Here is a 19,679-nt window from a genome sequence, read left to right on the forward strand (position 1 = left end):
GAGAGCAGGTTACAACATCAATACACGACGAAGACTATGGGAACATGATGGCTACTTATATCAGACAATGAGGGTCACATGACAAGAACAAACCAATGGGAAACAAGACACATGACTAAGACAACCAATCAGAACATGACACAATGAACGAGAGAACCAATGGCATGAATACATGAGGGCAAGGGAAGCATGACACAAATAGGGTGAAACAATTACAAAATAAAAGACATGAAAACATGAACATGAAACAAAACCCAAACACAAAACCCCACATTACAGAAGGCTGTAAAATAAATCTAAAATAAATTTTGATCTTTCATTCAGAAAATTCACAAAAACTTTAGTATTTCAAGCCTCAAAAAAATTTTTTAGCCAGTCATTTCTATCTTTTGCTGTAGTGTGTCAGCAGGAAATATCAGTTTACATTTACAAACATTTGTTTTGACATTAATTGTAATAATCCAGTGAGATGTTTGTACGTAGGAAAACACTGACAACAGTTGGTCTGTGCCACTATTTTATTTTTTTTTATTTTTTTTTTACTATTTTATTATTACTTTTAAGTGATATTTGTTTTCATGAGTAAGAGATAAGAGAATGTCTCTATTTCAAGGTTTTTAATGTCTTTTAACCTGTTAAGCCTGTTAACAAAGAATGCATGATTTTATGCTTAAATGGCACTGGGACTAAATATTGCCATGTTAATGAGTTTCAATGGGGACATCTTTGTCCATCAGGTCCTATTTTTTGTACATAGGGTGAAATAGATAAAAATGTCAAATAAATCCGAATTCTTGTTTTTTTTCTTCAAAAAAATTATAAAGGAAAAAAAAAACATTTTCCATTTTTTTTTTTTTACTTTCAATATTGAATCAAACATGTAATGAATAAATGGGTATTCTAAACAAACAATTTAATTATTTAGCATGAGAAGCTTTTAGCATGAAGGTTTTAAGCAATGTGTAAGAGAGAAGTGGGGATTATTTCCGCAGAATCCACACACAAACTGTACATTCACCACTGAAGCTTATATTAAAAATACAGAAGGTCAGGTCGCAAAAATAACAGTGTCCACGCCTTTTCAGCACTAATGTTTCACTGAGTTCATTTTAAAGAAAATTTCTGTTTTTGTTTGTTTTTTTTCTAAGAAAAACTCCCTTCTTCATTTGTTGAAAGTCACTTTGGATAGTGAAGGAGTACATACTCATAGGCTACACATCAACATTCTCTTTATTATTTAGACATACAGCTTCTTTCACTGCACAAGTAACAATGACAATGATACCTGACACTTGGTTATGCACTATAGTGACTTTAGCAAATAGCTAACATGAAATAAAGAGAGGTTTAAGTGCTTGATGGGTCTCAGGCTTTTCTTAGTCTAAAAAAGTGCAGAACAAGCATTTTATAATTACCACTTACCATGTTTCATGCAATACCTTTATAACATGTTACACTTAAAACAGCAGACTTTACTAACGCTTGACAAACCTGAAACAATGATAACATTACATTTTTTTTTTGCAGATACTTTTATCCACAGTGACCTACAAATGAGGAACAGGAATTAGCTAAATGCTAATTAGAGGTGTGTATTCAGCTGTTTCTTGAAGGCTGTGATGGTCTCAGCAGATGAGGTACAGGTAGGCAGAGAAACAGACAGGGTGAAAGATTTGATTAGTAATTATTAATTTGGGCTGGCCTTTTATATAATATTACTATACTACACATGCTTTCTAAATAGTATCTAACCACATAACTACAACTGTGTTTGTTTTTTATTGGTTATCTCTCCAAACTGGAATTGAAGTCTGTCTTGGAGCCACACCATCTGAACAGGGAATATAGTAATCACTAGTCGCCAGACAGTCAGGTGTGAGCTTCAGACAGACAAAACAAAACTCCTTAGTACAACGAGTGCATACAATATTTTTACACCTCTGTGTGTTGTGGGTAATCAGCAAACCACATGTTATACAGGCACGAACAGCTGGACATACAATATTTGCAGCATCTTGTAAAATAATAGTTGCACAATCTCTCAGCAGATCCAGATCTCTGTTGCTGCAGCCTTCATTGTCACATCGATCAGATCGAGGACGCTGGCCTTTCCATTCTCTCAAACACTGCCAGCAGAACTCAAAGGTTTTTTTATTCTTTACAGAGCAAACGGTGCACTGCACGCTGAGATTAGATGAGTCTGATCTCTCGATCAACCAATCACAACCAGGACACTGTGAGACAGAAAGAGAACATGAACAATAACTGAACCATACAGATGTTTCTAAGAATAAAAAGGTGTAGAATATGTCCTTACGTTCTTGATGTCTGTTATCTTTCTAGTAGCGTTGTTGGCAAGTCTTTCCTCAAAGTATAGCTGTTCTTCAGGTGTGAGTTTGGCTAGTTTACGTACTTCAGTGTAAGACCATTGTTCTTGACACAAAGGGCATCTTAGCTCAGCTTTACCCTGCAATTAATTTTGAGCAAAAAAAAAAAAAACGTAAAGGAAAACATCTGGGTTAGGACTGCAACCTTGGTTCCGGGAGAAGGGAACTCCACACTGTGTCATAATGTTGACGCTATGGGGAATGCTCCAGTGTGATTGCATCTGAAGCACGTGTTAAATTACTCCAATCTCATTTTTACAACATCACCCCGTGACGCATGACGGCGAACTCGGAAACTATAAAAGGATACCCGGGTACCAAACATCAGCTTCTGATTGGCTGAATTAATTAAGTTGCTCGTAGGTAAGCAGGAAGTATGGCAAGGTGACACAGCTTCTCATTCTCTTCTCAGGGAACCAAGGTCACAGTCGTAACCAAGACATTCACTTTCGCGGGAACACAGCTTGGATACTGAGGACCCCCGCCTGGGTGACCCGAAAACCTAAACAACTGATCACATTTACACCACTGGGTAGAACGGTGGATGTAATACTGAAGCACCCTAACTGGGCAAAGCAAGTTTAGCTTCTCTTTGCCCACCGACTGAAATGGAGGAGGATAAAGGCCTGCATGACCACAGAACATGGTATGTTAGTTGACACTTTAGGCACATAACCCAGCTTAGGTTTAAAGAATTACTTTGACCCCACCAGGAGCAAACCCAAGACAAGAAGCAGCAACAGAAAAGGCCTATAAATCCACCACCCAAACACCTGTTTAGAGTTTTCCTTTATCTGTGGCTGACACTCTCAGTCATGCAAATGCTATGCCCTCTTCTGATGAAGGGGCAGCTTATTTGCATTTAAAGCGATACACACCAAAACAGCTTTCTTTTTACACACCCCAGAAATGACATTTTCCACATGTTATAATAAATGATCTGTGGGGTATTTTGAGCTGAAATGTCACGGACACATTCTGGGGACACCCACGACAATTTTTCATCTTAGGGGCATAATATGTGCCCTTTACATTTAGTGCACCTCTGCCAAGACTTAGGCCTGTACATACAGTACTTAATGGCAGGATCAGAGGGGACTCTTTAGTGTTGTCTTCACATGTTGTTCAGGTCTTGGTCCTCCTTCGCATTCACTGTCAAACAACAAACTCTACTTTCTAACCATAACCAAACTAACATTTATATTAAAAAACATCACACTCCAACATAAAACAGACTGGAAAGCTGTCAAATGTATCAAGTCCAGCAGAGATACAGATGGGCTCCAGACAGCATAGACAAATGTATCCAAGCCCTCAATTCTGAAGAACTGAAAACAATTTGAAACAACTAAAGATGGTGTTAATTTGGCTACAAATGAAATAAATTCCATATTTCAAAAAGCAGGAGATTGAAAAAGAAAGCGAAATATAGTAGTAAACAAAAAAAAAAAAAAATCAACCAAATGGTGAAAAATGGTTTCACTAGAAACAACTTAGAAAATGATCAAATCTGAAACATAAAGGGCCAAACAATACTGACATAAGAACTGAATATTGTTCAAAATGAATACAAAGACACTAGATGGGACATCCAACTGAAGGCTTACACACAGAATTCTGCAAACTCATTCTAAAACTACAAAGGAGAACACCCAATAATGCATGTAGGGCAGAATTAGGCTAATTCCCATTGTTTATTATTATGCAACAAATATTCCTCAAATTTGAGATGCATCTGAAATTGAGCTAAATTTTATAGCATTACAAACCAAATAACTGAACCCTGAAAAAAGTTGCCTCAGTCAGCTGATTCTGAGACTTACTAACCTGACTAACTCTACTAAAACTAATTAGTCTCAGACCTACACCGCTTCTCACCCAAACATTAAAATAAATTAAAATTATCAAACAATCTAAAAATACATATCTGGAATCAGGAAACTAAAACACAATGTAAATTACAGTTCGATCAAACTTTAAAATCAAATTATGAATTGTAAGAATATCTCCACAGTGTCCAAGATACAAACCAGAGACGGATCCTGACCAAGTAGAGGCTCAGTGAGCACAGTCTAGCCATCGAGACCGGCAGACACAGGTAAACATGGCTACTGTGTGCTCACCTACCTAACATTGTTCGGGAGGCAGACAAACTCTGTCAGTTTAAATCTAGATTAAAGACCCATCTCTTTAACCTGGCTTACACATAACACACTAACACATTTCTAATATTCAAATCCGTTAAAGGATTTTTAGGCTGCATTAATTAGGTCAACTGGAACCGGGAACACATTCCATAACACCCGATGTACTTGCTACATCGCTATCACTTTGCATTATTGACACACTGTTTTCCTAATTAATGCTGTAAAAATGCTTTGACACAATCTGTATTGTTAAAAGCGCAATATAAATAAAGGGTGACTTGACTTGACTTGACACTGTAGGACAGGAGAAATCGAGAAAGAGGTGCACTTTCTCCTCCACTGCCACAAATTCATCTCAATAAGAGACCTCTACATAAACCAATTCACAAACGTTGTGAAAAACTTTACAGCCATGACCGAAGAGGAATAAATAAAGAATATAGCTGCAAGCAGCAATTATGGGGCCAAGCACTCCAGCGGCAAAATTAGGAAATAAAGCATGGCATGGAGCATCAGACCAACTGCAACAATGTGTAACTGAAGCCATTTTAGGATGATTTAATTTAAAATGGCTGAAAAATCATATATACAACCACAAGTAATATGATTTAAAGGGTTAACACTTTTGACTAATAGGTGGTGCTGGTATCAAATCGGTGTGTTGTGTTCTGTGTGAGGTGACAATGGCACACACAAAGTTTTTTTTTCAATATGTCAAAGCGTTGAAGAAATACAGCCTCAGAATCATTTTGACATCATGCCTCAAATTTGTTGCTGCGCTATACAAAAATGGTTTCATCTATCAACACGAAATCGATAACTTTTTGTCAGCATGGTCTGAGGATGATCTGACTCAAATTTATCAACATCAGTTTCATTACAATAGGTTAATGTAAGCAAAAGTTATTAGCATTTTTAGAAATGTGATTACAACTTTTGACCACAAGGTCAAACTTTGCCCTCAAACTTTTTGAGTACCATCAGGGCATGGTCCCGAAGACACATACCAAGTTTCGTAATGATACGTCAATGCTTTCGTAAAATATAGCATTTCATGACAAAATTCAAAATGGCCGACGCCCAAAATGGCTGACATGGGAAAATTCATCCACCGTATCTAAAGAGACCGGTTTTGTGATTTTTGGCCAAACCATTGAGAAGTTATAAGCAAAAACATCCATTTTCCATCTCCTGACCACTAGGGGGCACTGTGCCGAAACACTGCATGTAGCCTCAGGTCATGCTTGTTATAACACACACCAAGTTTGGTCTCAATACGCCAAACCGTTGCAAAGATATAGCCTCACATCCATTTTTGCATGCTTTTCGTCAAATTCGTTTACGCGTTATTCGAGAACGGTTGGACGAATCAACTTGAATTCCATAAATTTTAGCCAGCATGGTCTGAAGATGATCTGAGCTAATTTTGGTGAAAATCAGACAAACCCTCTAGGACGAGTTCGAAAAGTAGGTTTTTCGAATTATTAAAAATAACGAAAAAACTAAACCTTACGATTTTTAAATTTTGTCCATTCAACTCGGCATGAGCCAAAAAATCAGAGGAAAAAATAATTTTCCTTCTGTGCCTTAAGAACCGTATTAGCATAAATTCGCATAAACATGAGTGATATTTTGGACAAGTGGTGGCGATAGAGAGCTTGAGTTAGAGACTCCAAATTTGCTATGGTTAATGTTGGGACTGTCCTCTATCAGTGTGCCAAGTTTAACAACTTTCCCATAAGCGGTTCTATGGGCTGCCATAGACTTCCAGAGCGGAAGAAGAAGAAGAAGAAGAACGCCAACGGATACAATAGTTGCCATCGAACCTTCGGTGCTTGGCCCCTAATAATACTAGGAGAGAGACAGACAGCAGCACTGGCTGCGAAATACATGAGGACATGTCACAGCCTGAGAGGAAAGTCAGTTTCTGAAACTGTTTCACAGTGACAGCCTGGCCTAGTCTGATCTTGCCTATGGCTGAGAGAATAAACTGGATATGAGCAGGAGACAGACAAGCCTGTACCATAGTGGAGTCCCATACCACCCCTAGGAAAAGTGGTTCTATGTAATGGAGAAAGGACACTCTTCTTAGAGCTCAGTCTTAAGTCCAATGTGTACTTCAGCCATCCAAGTTCCACTTTAAACCTAAGCACCTTATGTGGGCAAGGATGACACCTCATTGTCAAATTGCCATTTCCTCTGACTGAGCTAGGATTAGCCAGTCATATTCCCTGGAGTCACAGCGGAGCAAGAGCTGCATCCATCCAGTTTGTGAGGGTGCGAGGTGACAAGGCTAGACTGAAAAGGAAGAACTGGTATGCTTTGCCCCTGAAAGCAAACCTGAGAAATTTCCTGTATTGAGGAAGGATGGATAAGTGGAACTACGCATCTTTAAGCTCTATTGTGACAAACTAGTCCTCGGATCAGAATTTGGGTCACAATAAGTTTCAGAGTTAACATCTTGAACCCATTAAGGAGTGGGCACTTTGAGCTGGTGTAGACCAACCACTTTTCCCTGGAGGGACCTGCCCTCAGAGACCTGAACACTGGCATCAGAACCTCCTTCCTGAAGCCTTTTAGTGAGAATGATGGTCCTCAGATCCGTTTTCTCCTGAGAGGAGAGAGCAGGGTGTCCATAAGGAAGGACTTGTCTTTCTCCTGGATTCAACCATAAAGTGAAGTAACCCATACTCTGAATTTGTCCTCTGCATTTAACCCATCCAAGTTAATGCACAACCATTAGGAGCAGTAAGTAGTGAACACACACACTGTGGACATACACCCGGAACAGTGGGCAGCCATTTTGCTCCAGTGCCCAGGGAACAATTGGGGGTTAGACACCTTGCTCAAGGTGGAAGAGCACCATTCATTCACCCACCCAATAGAATACATATAGTGTGCAGGCATGCCACTGGCTGACCTGCCGATGCATAAGCTTTTCCCATCAGCGATGATGTTGTTCAACATGGCTAGGTGGGCAATGCTGGGGCCTTGAGGGATGAAGTAGCCTTAAGGAAGAGATAACTGGCTAGTGTCTCTTCAACCCTGGGCATCGGCCGAAAACTGTTTATTCCAAGACCTCAATACCTCGGTGTGGCCTCGACATAGAGGTTGTACTCTGCTAGACAGGACAAGATTGTCTAGCTTGCATCTCCAATGCGCTTCCTGTTTCTTTCTGTTTCAGACTGTAACTCTGTCGATGTTTAACTTGGCTACAGCATGAGTGACAGCCTCCACAAGCTTCTCATAAGCCAGGGAGAGAGGTGCCGAATCCTCAACCTCCCCAGCCTTGATGCGAACCATATCGATTTCCTCGGAAGATGATAAAGTCAGCAGCGGTCCTTCACTCAGAATGGAAGTACCATGGGGTGTGCTTCCTAACCATGAATAAAGGCGCTGGAGCCAACAGGTGAAAGCTGAGAAAAGGACAGGCAAGTCTCAAGCTCCTCAGCCAGTTTAATCTGCGACCCCCATTATCTGAGCCAAACCATAAGGGGCACAAGCCTGGCTGCTTTCCTCGAAGATGGCCAGGTGGGAGCAGAATGTGCTCAGAGGAAGAAGTTCACAGTGCACACAGTAGGGGTGGGCGTTATACCAGTGGCGGCTCGTGGGTTTTAAAATAGAGGAGGCACACTAATTGTATTGATCTGGGATCCCTGCCGATTATTATTATTATTATTATTATTATTATTATTTGCTTAACCACTTTAAAATGGCTTTTTGGTTGCTTTTAGTCCAAAAACGTAAAGAATACGACATACATACAGCAAGATAATATAACTTCACTTACCTGGCCTATCACTTGAAGCAAACATCCATCCCTTCTTAAAAGTCTGTGTTAAAAGAGAGCTGCCTGTTGCGCCATTTAATTAAGCCGACTGCTGTAGCCTATATCCAGCTTAGGCTGTTTTCCCTAAATTTGTATATATACTGTTTGAATGACAGCTTGGTAAATCTGTTGGCAATCAAATATTCCATGATATGGATTTTGCTATACCGTGGATACGTTATATATTCATGAATTCAAATTTTGCATTAATATTGTTTTGTTCAATTTGGTATGCTTCGCAAATTTGAACACAAATGACGATAAAGAGTTGAGGCTGAACGTTTTTGTCCTCTGTGTGCAACGCCGTACTACACAGGCATTAGTAATCAAACACACAGAGCATCGTAGACCAAATTAATAGAGCGCAAATCGCCTACTCCAGTGGTTCCCAAAACTGGGGGCGCGTAGCTATTACAAGGGGGGCACAGCAAGGCTGAGGGATAGTGTACAGTCAGCAGATTATTTTGCAAAAGAAACCTCTGCAGGGTAATAAAGACTGCACTGCGTAATTTTCCCGCTTATCATGCGGGCACTTGCCTGATAAGTAAATAATTTAACGCAAAATATGAATTTGACATTTTAATTACCTCAACATGACTCGCAGTACCCGCTTGAGCGCTCCGTTATCAGTTGTAGAAGTTGTGGTTGTATCAATAACAGACCACTAGATGGCGCAATTGAAGAATCAGCATTGTATTTTAGGGAGCCATGTAGAAATATAAATTAACGATGTATGGTTCTGCTCTAAGCATAAGTTACAAGTTTGTGAAAGGACTTCCAGTGCCAGGTAAACTTAAAGCAGATTATGAATATACTTAAGATTCAGAAATACCAAAACAACGTGTCTACAGCAGACGCAAGCAGCGCGATTTGACAAAAGCAAACAGAACTCAGTTATGTTCTATCTGTGGATGCGGTGTGACGCGACATGACATGACAAATCCATGACAGTAAACTGATGCCACTGTCACAAAAGGGAACAACAATGTTATTTAATGATTAGGCGTTTATTGAACATAGACTGCATGAGCTTAACAATTCAGTGAACTGCATAAAACACACTGCCCCTTTTCCCCGGGCTCTCCCTATATAAGGGGGCGGAATCCCTGCCAATACAGGTACAATTTGATTGGCCAACATAAGGTTCCACACATCTCCCTCCCTTTTGAAAAAGAACATTATATTTTCTTTCAACACAATAACCAACTGCAACACAATGAAACTACATTACTGTGGTTGTTTTGTGTTTTCTTTTTTTTTCTTTTACCAATTAAAGAAATTAACAATATATAACATTTCTTCTCATTTTCTTCTTAATCTCTCTCTTCCTCCCCCCTCTTTTTGTTTTCCCAAACAAGAACAATAGAACAAAGCAACACTCCAATGAGTCTCTGTAAGCTGATTTTAGTCTAAGTAACGTTTTGGTGTTTTCACAACTCTTCCACTTGAAGTTATGACTGGTGGTGCCTTCACAGGTGCAGCAGGAGCAACCACAGGAGTTTTTAAATGTTCAGTCCTTTCTCACTGTCCAGTTTAACAAGAACTTTCTCCACAGGTTGGAGTTCTGGTAAAACACGAGCAGAGTGTCTCCGATCATAGAAGAACTTGTAGGATTCCTTTGCAGCCTTATCTTTCTACTCAACAGCTTTGTAATCAATAGGTTGAAGCTGGTGTTTTTCCTCAAGCATTGGCAGGTTGGTTCTGATTTGTCGACCTCAGAGATTATCCCTAAGGACTGCATGCGTTTGAGCTCCTGTTCTACCTTAGGCAACAGGGGAAAGGAAATTCTGCGAGGGCTGGCCAGACTATAAGGAGTGGCATCTGACTTAAGTTCAATTTTCACTGGTTCACATTTGAGCAAGCCAATGTCTCCATAGACATCATCGTAGTCTGTGATTTCATCCACCCTCTGTACTAGGCCCATCTTACAAGCAGTGCTTCGACTGAGCAAATTGTTAGTAAATGGCCCATCTACAACAAAAACCCCAAATTCTAAAATGTTCCCTTTACATTCAGTATTTGCTAGGAATTTTTCCCATACAGCTCACTTTTCCCCCACGACTTCTCACATTTATACTGGTTTTGTCCAGTGGAGGGCACCCTTGTAAGCTTTCATATGTACAGTGAGACATGATGATGATGTCGGCCCCAGTATCAATTTTGAACTTGACTGATCTGCTCTGTATAGGTAGAGTAACGGACCACCTGTCCTCAGAAGCAGACTTATTCATCACAGACCCGAGGAAAAATGCATCACAAGTCTCTGTGTCACACACTACCAGCTCTTTGACATTTTTTCATTTTACATGCAATGGCAAAATGTCCCAGTTTATTGCATCTCCTGCATCGCTTATTATGTGCGGGGCAATTATTCTCTGTGTGTGTGCGATTACAACGTGTGCAGTCTATGGCTTGTTTCCTCTCACCACCCTTTTCCTTATTTGGTGGTCTCGTAAAGCGCTTCGTGCCTTTCCGGTGTCCATGCTGTACCTCGCTCACTTCAGCAGCCACTCCCCCGCTCACATTTTGGGTCTTAATGAGCTCAGACTGCAGCGCGATCTGGACCACTTTGTCCAAAGTCAGTTCAGGTTCCATTTGTAACCTTTGGGAAACGTCACGATCTGCAATTCCTATGACGACTCTGTCCCTTATTTGTTCCTCTTTGCTCGCGCCGAACTCGCAGTATTCAGCCAATTCATAGAGACATCTCACAAAAGCCTCAACAGTCTCTCCCGACCGCTGTGTGCGCTGATGAAAACAGGCCCTCTCATGTATGACGTTCCTCCGGGGAACGAAATGTTCATTAAATTTGCCAACAACAGTCTCATAATTATTTGCATGCGATGCTTCGGCAAATGTGAATGATCCGAATATCGCTTCGGCATCTTTACCCATTGCATAAAGCAGGGAATTGACTTGTACTTCACCGCTTTCCTTGTTCAGCTTCATTGCAATGCGAAACAGGGAGAACCACTGGATCCATGCAGGCCAGGTCGCAGGCTGTGCGAAGTCGAAAGCCCCTGGTGCATTGAACTTGGACATTATACCACTCAAAATAAGGCGAACTTGGTCGTGGGTGCAACGTCCACTTCTGACACCATGTCATGAGAGGGAACAACAATGTTATTTAACGATTAGGCATTTATTGAACATAGACTGCATGAGCTTAACAATTCAGTGAACTGCGTAAAACACACTGCCCCTTTTCCCCGGGCTCTCCCTATATAAGTTGGCGGAGTCCCTGCCAATACAGGTACAATTTGATTGGCCAACATAAGGTTCCACACAGCCGCGTTCTACAGTATTTCCGACGAACTCCAGTGCTCTGACACAAAGGACCATTTCAAATATTCATAAGAGAATCGTGAAAAAATTGTTTCCTCAAAAATATTAAGCAGCACAAATGTTTACAACATTGACAATAATCAGAAATGGTTACTGAGCAGCAAATCAGCATATTAGAATGATTTCTGAAGATCATGTGACACTGAAGACTGGAGTAATGATGCTGAAAATACAGCTGCGCATCACAGAAATACAGTAGCCCATATGTTAAAACATTCAAATAGATAATGTAAATTGACAAAATTTCACAATATTACAGTGTTTACTGTATTTTTAATAAATACATATAGCCTTGGTGAGCATAAGAGGCTTTCCAAAAAAAAAAAGAGGGGGTGGGGGCCTTGGAAATATTTTTCTCTACAAAAGGGGGGCCCGGCAGAAAAAGTTTGGGAACCACTGGCCTACTCAAACACATAATATTTAATTTAATTAATTTAATTCATACAGGCCTAACTCATGTTGCATGTTTGCACTTTTTGAGAAAAACAATGGCACAATAAAAAAATATTTTTCCAATCCCTCACTTTTTCTAGTTATATAAAGTTAAAATATTTTGCCTGTAATTTTTTTTTATCATATCGCAATATAATATAGATATCACCTGGACAGTGTCAAATATTGTGCTATGAATTTTAGCTCATATCGCCCACCCCTAGCACACAGTCAGCCCCTTCAAGAGCTGACATTGCATGCTCCACTGCCAGGCAGCTCACAGACAGATTTCCAGTTATTGGCCATAATTATCAATTTAATCCTATGGAACAAACACCACCAAATAAGACTTACAAACACAGGGCACTTACTAAAGACACAGAAGCCTATGATGTTTGGTCAGGGAATCTTTATAGCTTTGGGTTATGGTGTCACTCATCAGGGGATGACACTGCACCAATGAGATTGGAGTAATTCAACACGTGCTTCAGACGCAATCACGCTGGAGCGTTCCCCATAGCATCATTGATGCAGTGTGGAGTTTCCTTGAAAGAGAACTGCTTTAAAAATGTAAAAACAATCACACTTACATCAATCAGCTGTATTCTGCAGTAGTCTGTCAGTGTCTGTGGTCCAGTGATGTGACCACAGGATAATTCAGCTCTTAAAGTATTCGGATCATCATCATAAGGATCTAATGGGGAAATAACACATATTAAATACTACCAACATGCTGAAATTTCATTTTGTCGGTCAGCAATTAACTGCACCCTGCTAAAAAAAAAAATCCTCCCTGTTCTATCTTTTACTATTCTAAAAGATGTCTGAAACATTGTATTACGAGCACTTCTCATGTTTATTTGCCTCTTTATAATAAATTGCTTGTTGTATTCCTCATTTGTAAGTCACTTTTGGATAAAAGCATCCGCTAAATTAATATATGTCAATGTAAATGTACCAACATATGAATTGGTCTTATTTTATTTATTTATAATTAAGTATTAAAATCAAGTTATTTTAAACATTTTTCCAAATATTTAAGCCCCTAACTATTTATGTGAAAAAAATTCCAGCAGTTCAGACAAAAAATATTTTGCATTCTTTTCTAACTCAGAAAAAACTTACGAGTAAGCAACATTATGTAAATAACTGCTGAAAGCATAAAGGTGTTACATATATATATTTTTTTTCATCTATCTATCTATCTATCTATCTGTCTGTCTGTCTGTCTGTCTGTCTGTCTATCTATACTTCATGTTAAATGACATTGTGTAATTTTAGATTAAACTTTCAAGAAAACACTTGCAGTGTATTAAAAAAAAAAGAAATACACCAAATTGCATTGCCAATATGATGCACCAGTTGTGTTGCAGTGATTTTGGTTAATTGGGTAATTTGGACAGATACCGATAATTTTACCATTTAATTTTAATTTTATGGTATTTTACTGATCATTTTTTGTTTTGTTTTACCAATTATTAATTTCAGTGTGGGTTTACTCCCACAGACCAAAGACATGCAGGTTAGGTGAACTGAACATTCTAAATTGTCCCTCCCCCAACTTGCGTATGGATTAACTGTGTATGGATTAACTGGTTCTCGCTATAAATATAGCCATAGATGCTGGAATGGCATTAAGAAGAAAGTAAATAAATAAAAATGTATCCATAGAACCAGACTGTTTAAAAATGTCTCCATAGAACCAGACAGTATCCATAGAATCCATAGAAGTCATAAGACAAATAGTTTTAAAAAATAATTCCACCAAATGCTCATGAACTACAGTATATTCTTAAACAATGTTGCCTATCCTGCAATGTATATTAGTAATGAGCACTTTCAAACACTGCTTTATGAACCATCAAACCTTTTCAAATTGGTGATTTCGAGTGCGTCAAACTCTCAAATTCACATGATTTCAGTTAATGAAGTTTTCTTACATCACAATTGATTCAAAATGTTTCAATCAGTGGTGTAGCATCTGGAGGGTATGCATGTGCATATGAGCCCAGGAGCCCAGGCAGTTTGGGGCCCGCATCCATAAAGCTATGACAGCATTCACTTCATTGCCTGTACAACTCAAAGCTCACTCAGATGACCAAGCAGCTTCTGCATTGAGTCAGTATTGTTACACAAATTTAAATTCAGTGACTATGAATTAGTTAAATTAGTTATTGACTATGAATTGCATTGTACAGTTACAGTAGGATATGTCTTGTGTACAGTTCATTTGTTAATTTGATGAGAGGCTATTTACACCAACTCCACCCACCAACCTGTGATTGGGCTAGTCAACATTACAAAAGACGGCGATCAATCGTCAGATTCAGTGGTGTAAATGGTAAAGCGTGTGTCATACTCCTTTTGACGCGATCGACCCGAGTTCGAATCTGCCTTTTGGCGAACTTTTTTGTCTCCCTTTTCAAATTTCAAATCACATCAGAAAAGCATTTATTTTTAATAAAAATTAAGATACAAAGATGAAAGAGATCCACACTCGTCCAAATACAGCTCAAAAGGCTTATTCCATTTATTGCTCAGAGGTCACAAAAATATGTGCAAAGAAGTGCTGTGGAGTCATGAGATTTTTATTGGTATATATGTATATTTTGCTGTATATGGATAATTTGGGATGACTTGTAAATGCATTTGCTGTATTTTGTTATAGATTTGAGATATATATGTGTATTTGTTTGAAAGATCTTCGTGATACTAGGAGTATTACGGTAGTACATGTTTTAATGAGCGCAGGTGTTGCTTGGTAGCACATGGCACTGAGGAAGGGTTAATACCCGAAAACGTTTTGCACTTGAACTTTTGCACTTCTTTGCACATATTTGTGTGACCTCTGAGCAATAAATGGAATAAGCCTTTTGAGCTAAATTTTTTGAGTGCGGATCTCTTTCATCTTTGTATCCTTGTATTTTTGGATTTACGCACCTTATGTTATTTGCCTACTGGATTTTTGGACGAGTGTTTGGCACTACTTTTTTTTTGTGGATAATAAAAATGAAGGAAATAATCAAAAAGTTGAAAAAAAAAAAGTATCAGGTAGGGTTAGGGTAGGTGTAGGGAGGGCTTTTGTCCCAATAAGGTGGCATCCATTTAATAATTTGAATTAAAATACAAATTTAAACAAGTTATTATTGCATACTGTTTTATAATGTATTACAATACTGAGGTGCAGATAATTGCCACTATTTGCAATAAGTAATTAAAAGAATATCCTGCAATTTTAACATAGTATACATAGAATCTATAGCTATTTGCACAAAAAAATACTGCTATTTTCACTTAGTGTAAATAGCATCTATTGTATTAAACTGATGCATACTTGATGCGCGCGTTGCGCGCATTCTGCCACGCCAAATCATGCATGCAGCACTGCCTATGCTTGCTTTTATGTCTGTGAATGTTATGTTTGTGTTGTTGGATCTGTAGGTTGTGGCTAAGTGATACGTCTTAAAAGTGGAACATGGAAATCTCATGGATGTACTGAAAAAAACTTTTTATATTTTTTATTTTTTTAAATGCTTAGGCTAATGTATTTCCCGTGTTCAGTCAAATGTATGGGCTATGCAGTGTTCTCAGCGATTTAGTAATTTGTTTATTAATTTATCTTTTGTTCTCAGCGATATGACGTGACGTGACGTGACATGTGGCCAAGTATGGTTACCCATACTAGGAATTAGTGCTCTGCATTTAACCCATCCTTAGTGCACACACACAGCAGTGAACACACACACACCTTGTTGTGTGTTCATATGCTTGTTGTGTTTCCTGGAGTTTTGATGTGTTTTATATACTCGGTACTGTTTCCTAATGGTTTCTTAATAAAATCACAAAAATTACAGCACCCCCAACCTAAAACATCTTCCCGTGCCCGGAGTGGGAATCATTTTCAGCCCTGGAATTTCATGCCTTAGACCGGCCCACTTTTTTTTATCTATTATTCACTCGCATATCTCCAACAACTGAGGTTTGTTTTTTTTGTTTTTTTAGCAAGATGCCGCTGTCAGGGGAGTCAAAAGATAATTACGTCATCATTAGGGTTGCCAATTAACTTCAGAAATGGAAAATAAGGGACAATTGTGATTCTGATTCTTTAAAGGGGTCCTATTATGCTGTTTTACAAAGTCTTGATTTTGTTTTGGGGGAGTACTAGACCAGGCTCTCATACTAGGTTGTTCGAAAAACACATTCTTTTTCACATATTTTATGTCAGTGTGTGCTGTGATTGGCAGCACTCGGCGCCTGGTCGGGAAATGTCGTGCCACTTACCATAGCCTGCGAGCTTCAGTGTAAATATTGCGTCAAAATCAAATCAATTTGAGCGCGATTTAAACCCGGATGATTGTAACCACTCTAAGTTCGTCTGCCTTGGGAAAGCTAGCGTGTCTCCGACATAGTGATAACACTCGCTGCCTTCTCTAGTGTTTATTCTTTAAGAAAATAAGGGACAGAATAAGGGACACTCCAAATATTTGTACTGCACCATAATGTAGGCCTATATCTGCCTGCAGTTAAAAAGTTCTCAGAAATAATCACATTTGTTTTGCTTAACCCATTTATGTACAATTATTTTAAAAATAATTTTAAATGTCATACAACAAATGTCATCGGCCTGAGTAAATTGTAGCCTACCATTCTAGAATTGTGACTTCACAACAAGTGTAGCTAATTTAGGAGGTGAAAATACTGTGAAATTAGAAATGGCATGACATTTGAAAGCATAACAACTGAAGGTCTATGAAACGTCAGTCAATAAAGCATTTTTTAAGCACTTTTTTTTATAATATAGGCACTTACAATTTTGAACTAAATTATTATTTCAACCATATAGCCTGTGAGTGAATGAAAATGCATACTTTTCAATGAAAGAAATCTTAGAGAGTGTGGGCTGCTTCTGGCGCTTGGATTTGTACTTCAACATAATGAGGTCCAAGTTTAAGAATACACTAGAAGGTGTTATCTCTCTTTCTCCCTCTCTCTCTCTCTCGGTCTCTCTAGTTAACAGCATTAACTTATAATGAAATACGTCTTCCTTCAGGTAGATTGAATGTTTGCTAAATGTTCGGCTCATGATGAATCAATTGCATTTGCCCAAACTGATTTGGCAGAATCAAAACGCGGACGGTGAAGGGACATTGCCGTTAGCGCCAGTCCCGCTCAAACTAGGAATGTTAATGGTATGGTCTGGTGAAAATAATAATATATGCTGCGATATAATATATTTCAACCCAGTGGTATGACAACACACCGGCCCTAGCGGCCAAAAAACAGACAGGTCAACCGGGAATTATCCCGGTGCTCCCGATTAGCCAATCCGGGTCTGAATAACACTGTTCTGACCAGAGGGCGTAACCAGCACATGGTGGTTCAATAAGCGCAAACAGGCAGGTAGATCAGAAAAGGTTCGACACAGAGCAAGTTTGGCAAATAACACTGCTCCAGACCCGAATTTGATATTAAGACCATTTTCAACAGATATTTATTTCAATACAATCTCCGAAGCTGTAGTCTTTTTTTATTTTAGACAAAAGGAAGGTTTAATAAACTTACCAATATCGCTGGGCTTTCTCACGAATTGAATGTCCTCCTCAGATCCATCATATCGCTTCTCCGCACTTGACATGATAAAGGAAATGCATCAACCGCTTGTTTTTCGGGTGCGCACCGTGCTGTTTAGTTGCGCTCGAGATGGTTTCTCTTTTCTTTCAGATACTGAAAATCACGTGATTGAATTTCCTTAAAGGCGGAGCTCATCTTCAAGCCTCTTTTGTACAAAATTATTAAGAATGACTGTTGCGCTACGCATAACACTTGACAGATGCAGAGCTCTAATAAGATGACTCCTCTGAAACCAGAACGTGCTCGAGCCAGGAGTATTTTTTTAAAAGGATAAACTGAAGAATGTTTCACTGAAGTAAGAGTTTGACTGTTTTTGTAAATTGAAAGTGAAAGTGCATTGATTATTCAGTAAAAAAATGCTTTGAAATGCCTTTAAATCTTTTTTGTTCCTCTTTGCATTTTCTACTGGGCAGAAAATAAACTCTTTAATTATTTGTTATTTTGTGTGGTTGCGCTGTTTAGTGGTTCAGGTATTTTTGATCAGATTGATCTAAAATTTCCGTGGCAGGTGTTTTTACAATCTCAATTCACATTTATTTGTATATTGCTTTTCACAAGTATTGTTTCAAAGCATCTTTACAGAAAGTATATGTTCCTACATTACAATCAAGAGCCGAGAGGAAATGTTATCAGAGATGACTGTCAGTGTTGGGGAAAATATTAAAAGCAATGCATTGCAATATTGCGTTACTCCCTAAAATAGTAACTAATTGCATTACTTAGTTACATGTTATGGAAAGTAATTCATTAAGTTACTTCTGCGTTACCTTTTCTCATCTGGGCTGGGCTTGCTTGCTTGTTTTAAATATAAAAAACGTATTTTTTGGCAAATGTAAAACCCTTTCACAGCAAAAGTGAAATGAATAAGCCTCAGGATGAAGGAAATGTAAATTCACGTCTGTACTGTAGAGGGCACAGCTCAAACAAACCTTTCACTGCCATTCTGGATTGCACGAAGAATAGGACACATGAGAAGACATAACATGAAACACAAATGTTATGTTTAACTAAAGTCATTTTTGCTTATTAGTATGGTTAAATTAGATCATTGAAAGTCAGCAGTAAAGACATTGGTTAATAAAATGGTACTAAATATTTGTTTTTATATATAATGTTTCAAGTAAACAAGGAAAAAACAAACAAACAAAAAAAAAAGGATGAGAGGGTACAACATAGGCATCAGTTTACAGACAAATATATATTACATTTCAATGCAATTTTAATACAGAAAATATATTTTGCAGGTCAGCACCATTTTTTTTTATAATTTTTTTTTTATTATGTGAAAATGTTAAAGGAGGAACATATATTATTCGTTTTAATTGCTTTACTATTTTACGATTTTGACATCACATCTACAAACATTTTAATCTATTTTTCAAGCACCATAAAAAGAGGTTTGCCTTTTGTAAACTTGCATTTATGAATGTGAAATTTACATAAAAATAAAATAAAATGTATAATAAAACCAACATCCTTTAAAGAGCGATGCTTGATATAATAACCCAAAATCATGTGTTTATAAGATAAGGAAAATGTTTTAAAATATTATCAGCAATGAAAACCTCCACATTATTCCAAAAATGCTGGGTATATTGGCAGGACCAAAACAAATGAGACATTGTTTCAGTGGAGCATTCACAAAAAGAGCATTTTAAATCAATATCAATTTTAATTATTTGTAGGAATTATGTTGTAGGATAAACTCTATGAATTCATTTATATGAGATTTCCTTAACCTTATTTGTAAAGAGGAATTTTTCAGGTAATGACCAAACTTGAGTCCAATTTACATTATTAAAGATATTGTTCCAGTAGAAAATAACATAAGGCGTAGAAATATTCTCTTTTAAAAACAAGGATCTAATTTTATAGTTGTTTGGCTTTAACTCCGAGAAACAGATAGAG

The 19,679-nt window shown here is 38.2% G+C and overlaps 1 protein-coding gene across 1 annotated transcript; it reads right to left on the reverse strand.

Moving 5' to 3' along the window:
* Positions 1-1,228: 1,228 nt before the first annotated feature.
* On the reverse strand, positions 1,229-17,839 carry LOC107704190 (uncharacterized). The gene is made up of 4 exons (XM_016507078.1): positions 17,703-17,839; positions 12,731-12,834; positions 2,318-2,467; positions 1,229-2,234 (listed from the first exon to the last, which is right to left on the reverse strand). Exons 1-4 carry the CDS (start codon positions 17,773-17,775, stop codon positions 1,779-1,781), a joined length of 783 nt encoding a protein of 260 aa, XP_016362564.1. The 5' UTR covers positions 17,776-17,839; the 3' UTR covers positions 1,229-1,778.
* Between the last annotated feature and the right edge of the window lie 1,840 nt (positions 17,840-19,679).

Source organism: Sinocyclocheilus anshuiensis, unplaced genomic scaffold, assembly GCF_001515605.1.
Source record: "Sinocyclocheilus anshuiensis isolate Anshui unplaced genomic scaffold, SAMN03320099.WGS_v1.1 scaffold1228, whole genome shotgun sequence".
Classification (NCBI taxonomy): Eukaryota; Metazoa; Chordata; class Actinopteri; order Cypriniformes; family Cyprinidae; genus Sinocyclocheilus; species Sinocyclocheilus anshuiensis.